The sequence below is a fragment of the Diplotaxodon limnothrissa genome, linkage group LG3 (assembly GCF_057381915.1).
Source record: "Diplotaxodon limnothrissa isolate DT_005_m linkage group LG3, D_limnothrissa_male_GT1.1, whole genome shotgun sequence".
Classification (NCBI taxonomy): domain Eukaryota; kingdom Metazoa; phylum Chordata; class Actinopteri; order Cichliformes; family Cichlidae; genus Diplotaxodon; species Diplotaxodon limnothrissa.
This window is the reverse complement of record NC_140598.1, coordinates 62,350,315-62,356,037: the sequence shown is the minus strand read 5'-3', so window position 1 is coordinate 62,356,037 and position 5,723 is coordinate 62,350,315. Positions and strand designations below refer to the sequence as shown.

Sequence of the window (5,723 nt, the reverse complement as noted above, 5' to 3'; positions counted from 1 at the left end):
GATGATTTACACTTAACATTTTAATAACTGGGTACTGAATGTCAGAGGCCCAATGTTCCCTCTAATTTTTCACGTGTCTGAGCGAACACACAAACTCCCTGAGCGATCCCTTGGACCAATGAGCGACATCAGACATGTGCACTGTGGTCACGCCGGCATCGAATCCATCCAAGTTACATGGTTTATTAAAATAATCAAATTACAGCGTTTACATTTATGTTAGACTACTTTTAATTAACTGCTTTAGCCCATTTACCATGAAAATGTAAAAAAAAATCTTGTTCATGACCTGTGTAGTATGTTAACACTATTGGAAGTAAAAATAACTTGAACTCCAATTTCGAAAACACAACTTTCTTTTTTCTTTTATACAGCTCTGACTTGTATCATGAGTCTGTGGTCTGGGAGAGAGTCCTGTAACTCTCTGTCTACAAAATATAGTAAATAATGACCAATGCTGAGCAATTAATTATATAGTTACTTCTTCAAAAAAGTAACTCAGTTTGGCAAACAAAGTTTTTTGCAGCTATTTTTTTAAATGCAGCCAAGGCGTTTTTAAATAAACATTTCAAACTATTTACAGAACAATCAGCTGTTCTGCATCAAATCTGATGCCACACAAATTATTTGTGCCACTCCAAAAAATAATTTCTGTCCACTATGAGATAAAGGAAAAGAACAACAGCCTGATACCTGCAGGCCTGACAGCAGGAGATGCATCACTCCTGTAACACCTGTAACATTCAGCAGTCGCCTCATTGTTCTGACACACACAACAAAACTATTGACTACACTACACACTAACTACACAAGATTTGCGCTAAACGTTGCAAATCTCTCACATCTCAAAGCACCGCCATCACTCCTAAAACTTCCCCCCGTTTCTTAACAACTAGACGCCACGTTGCCATATCATTCTTTGATTGGTCGACATGGTACTTTTTTGGACGAATAGGAAAGGCAGAGGGGGGTGGGGTTTGTTTTTGCTCACAGGTGGAGAGCGCTTTCGAGTGTTTTCCTTATAAAACGCCGTTTTTACCGTTTCTTCCTGCAGTAAATATAAACAACGATAGTATTCAGAAAGAAAACAAAACATTGCAGATGTTTTTATCACAACTCTGGTTTTACGTGGTCTATCAACACAATTTAAAAACTGGTGTAAAGTCCCCAATTTTCCCGTCAATTGTTCCGTCTGTCCTGCTCACATCTCCAATGGTTGTACACGTTGTCATTAACATGGCTTCACTCCTCATCAGCCACGCCGCTTTGCCAGCTAAAACACTGGTGTCGGCACATAAGGACGCTGTCATAGCCTGCCAACAACGTTGATTGGCTGCGCATACACGCATTATTGGCTGGACTATGGGATAAGGTGGCATCGTTCCCATATGGGAGCAGCCAGTCACTTACTGACCAACACTGCAAAACAGAATTGTTAAAGTATTAATTTTAATTTCAATTCAGGTTAGATTTTTTTTGGTGCGCAACGCAGAATTTCTGTGCGCAGAGACTGTGCCAGCAGTGCGCAATTGCGCACGTGCGCAGCTTAGAGGGAACATTGCATAGGCCCACTAAAAGTTACAAAATAAGCTACTATCAAATACATTTTCTGTAAACACATCAGAAGGTTATTTATGTGGCAAAAAGTTAGATCTATACAAAATGTTGCAGGGAAACAGAGAAGGAGCTCGTATAGGTTTGAGTTTTATTCACATCTATTGTGCAGGTACAAATAGCAGAGTGGAAAACTTTATATTTTGTGTTTGCAAACATTAATTTATGAAGATTAATTAACATGAGTGTAGCACAAAGTAAAGGTGAAAGCAGTATTCTGACATGACAGTGCAATCAAAACACATTTTGCCACAACAATCTGTGAATAATTGTGACAAACAACTGTCATTTTAATATTGGACAGACTAGTTGTGCAGCCCTAACCTGAAATATGCTGTTTGTTCTGAATGAAAAACGTTAGTCTTTGATAAACATTTTAATCCCATTTATAGATGCAATATGTTATTTCAGTTAAGACTAAATGTTACCACACGTTCCCATCATTAGAGCGCATTTAAAGTGTGGAGAAGTCTGTGAAGGTTCTCAGTCATCCAGGTCATCGTAGTCTAAGGAGCTTGCTAAGAAAAGCGTCTGGACTTCTTTGAGTTACTTGAAGACGTTTCACCTCTCATCCGAGAAGCTTCTTCAGTTCTAAGGGTCAAATGGTGGAGAGTCCAAGCTGTATTGAAGAATTTCTAACTTCATGTAGGCTAAACAGCGGCCTAGAATTAGACTCAAAATCCTGCACTTGCCCAAAATAAAGGGGGCGTTAATGTACCAGATTCTACAGAACACCAGAAATAACTGCTAAGATGGGTCCAACACATCTGAGTTCATGCTGGAGGAACTGTGGGACACACTCTGCCAACCACACTCATATATTGTGGCTCTGCCTTAAACTCTGTGTATTCTGGAGGCAGATATTTGATGCTCTCAAAGACATTTTCCAAGGTAAATATTCCACTAAGTCCTACAGTAGCAGTGTTGGGAAGGATTGCAGAACATATTGACTGCAAAGCCAAAAGTTACCTGCTAAATATATGACTCACTGCAGCCCTAAAATGCATAACTATCAGATGGTTAAAACCAGATATAATCTATGGATCCATGTCTGTCTGATGGAACAAATTACATACTCAGACTACAGAAACAAGTCTTTGAGAAACGGTGGGGACCCATGTTACCTTTACTATTACAATGAAGAACACCACCTAGTTTTGTGAGCTCTCTCTCTCTCCACACACACACACACACACACACACACACACACACACACACACACACAGCATGTTATGCCAGTTTCAGCTGAAACTATGTTTCAAACCATAATCCGGGTTTTTAGTTCACCATTTATGAGGTTTCAAGAAGAAAATAAAAGACAGATCTGAATGTTTGAAAATGTTTTGGAAAGATTCTGTAAAGATGAGATGAAAAATACTCAAAGGATAAATTTAATTGGTTTATTATTTAGATAAGAATAACAAGCAAGTAAATGAAGAAACAAGGTAAAATGAAGTAATAATGAAAGAAGTTAAACAAGTAAAAGAAGAAACAAGGTAAAATGAAGTAATAATGAAAGAAGTTAAACAAGTAAATGAAGAAACAAGGTAAAATGAAGTAATAATGAAAGAAGTTAAACAAGTAAAAGAAGAAACAAGGTAAAATGAAGTAATAATGAAAGAAGTTAAACAAGTAAATGAAGAAACAAGGTAAAATGAAGTAATAATGAAAGAAGTTAAACAAGTAAATGAAGAAACCAGGTAAAATGAAGTAATAATGAAAGAAGTTAAACAAGTAAATGAAGAAACAAGGTAAAATGAAGTAATAATGAAAAAGTTAAACAAGTAAATGAAGAAACAAGGTAAAATGAAGTAATAATGAAAGAAGTTAAACAAGTAAATGAAGAAACAAGGTAAAATGAAGTAATAATGAAAGAAGTTAAACAAGTAAATGAAGAAACAAGGTAAAATGAAGTAATAATGAAAGAAGTTAAACAAGTAAATGAAGAAACAAGGTAAAATGAAGTAATAATGAAAGAAGTTAAACAAGTAAATGAAGAAACAAGGTAAAATGAAGTAATAATGAAAGGAGTTAAACAAGTAAATGAAGAAACAAGGTAAAATGAAGTAATAATGAAAGAAGTTAAACAAGTAAATGAAGAAACAAGGTAAAATGAAGTAATAATGAAAGAAGTTAAACAAGTAAATGAAGAAACAAGGTAAAATGAAGTAATAATGAAAGAAGTTAAACAAGTAAATGAAGAAAAAAGGTAAAATGAAGAAATAATGAAAGAAGTTAAACAAGTAAATGAAGAAACAAGGTAAAATGAAGTAATAATGAAAGAAGTTAAACAAGTAAATGAAGAAAAAAGGTAAAATGAAGTAATAATGAAAGAAGTTAAACAAGTAAATGAAGAAACAAGGTAAAATGAAGTAATAATGAAAGAAGTTAAACAAGTAAATGAAGAAAAAAGGTAAAATGAAGTAATAATGAAAGAAGTTAAACAAGTAAATGAAGAAAAAAGGTAAAATGAAGAAATAAGGAAAGAAGTTAGGAGAGAAAACCCCAACAATCCCCTCTGAGCAAGCACTTGGCGACAGTGGGGAGGAAAAACTGCCTTTAAACGGGCAGAAACCTCTGGCAGAACCAGGCTCAGGAGGGGACAGTCAACTGCCGGGACTGGTTGGGGGGGTTAACAGAGGTGGAGCAAGACGAGGCTACATCAGGTGAGGAAGCAGTAGCGTCTCTCCTCTGGAACAAGTGGAACCATTTTTTCTTTTTTTTCATGCACTTTTCCACGAGCGCTTTTTTCTCCACGATGAGATTTCTCAGCTCGTCGATGGTTTCTGCGTTTTTTTTCTTCAAGTTTCTCACATCTTTGTTCCATCTCTTCCAATGCTGCTTGTTGTTCTTCAAGCTTGTCTTTGAGTTGTTTGGATGTTTCCTCCTGTATCAGCTTGTCCTTGTGCATGTCTGCATTTCTCTGTTGGACCTCTTTGTGCTTGTCTTTTAACTGCTTCTTTCTTTTCTTGATTTCTTGATTTTTGTCTTCATGTATTTTGTCTTCTTGTTGTTTTTGTGACTGCATTTGAGTGTGTTCACTCTTCAAGTTATTGAATTCCACCAAACGCCCCTTAACGAGCTCGGAGTTGTTTCTCGCTATCTGATCGATCCTTTTCTGCATCTGTGAGCACCGTTTCTCCAGTTTGTCCCTTTCTTCTTCCACTTTAGTTGCTTTGTCCTCCAGCTGATTACAAAACTCTTGCAGTTTTAGATTTTTAGACTGAAAGTCCTGGACGATGCGTTTTCCTTCTTTCAGTCTTTCCTGCTGTTGCTCTTTCTGTTGAAGAAGGTCTTTATTTTGGCGCAGTGTTTCATCCAGGCTTTCTTTCAGCATGCGGTATTTTTCCTGCATGCTCTTCAGTTTGTGCTGCATGTCTTGTTGCTTTTTGTCCTGCTCTTCCTTCTGTTGGAGGAATTTATTCTTTTCTTCCACAGCTTCATGGAGCTGTCTTTGGAGGAGCCGATTTTTTCGGTCCATGTATTGGAGATCCCGTTGTATCTTATCAGTCATCGTTTTCTTGTCTTGGAGCTGGTTGGTCATTTCTTTTAGTTCTGCGCGCTTTTGCCTGTTTTCTTTATTGAGGTGCACAATCTGCTCTCGGGCCTGAGCAAACTTGATTCCCCAGCCCTCATTAATAATGTTTATGTCCGGCTGGCGCTGTTGTCTTTCTTCCAGCTCTTTATTTTGGGCTTCCATTCGTCTACACTTGTCCTCCAGTTGAAGTTTTTCTTCTTCAATTTGTTGCATTTTTTTCTGGAGAAGGTAGTTTTCCTTCCTACTCTCCTCTAATGCCCTTTGGGAGGATGAGACGCCATTTGGGGAAATCGGCCGGCCACTCCAGGAAGGAGAGGCGGCGTAATCTTTTTGAATTGGTTGTTTTTTTCTTGGAAACATGTTGGAGTTTCTATACGATGACTTTGAAGAGCTTTCCAAATGTTTCTGTGGTGAACGTTTTGTAGGCTGCAAACACAGATGCTGCTGAAACGAACTAAATCTTGCTGTTTCTCACCCCTATTTAAGGAAAAACATCAAAGGACTTATGACGTTCTATGACATCATCACTCCAATGAGATTGTCACAAGACGTTTTGGAATGGGGTGTTTTT

The 5,723-nt window shown here is 37.3% G+C and overlaps 1 protein-coding gene across 1 annotated transcript; it reads right to left on the bottom strand.

Moving 5' to 3' along the window:
* Positions 1 to 4,276: 4,276 nt before the first annotated feature.
* LOC146636823 (uncharacterized) lies at positions 4,277 to 5,512 on the bottom strand. Its single transcript, XM_085351069.1, has one exon. It carries the CDS (start codon positions 5,510 to 5,512, stop codon positions 4,277 to 4,279), a length of 1,236 nt encoding a protein of 411 aa, XP_085207195.1.
* Between the last annotated feature and the right edge of the window lie 211 nt (positions 5,513 to 5,723).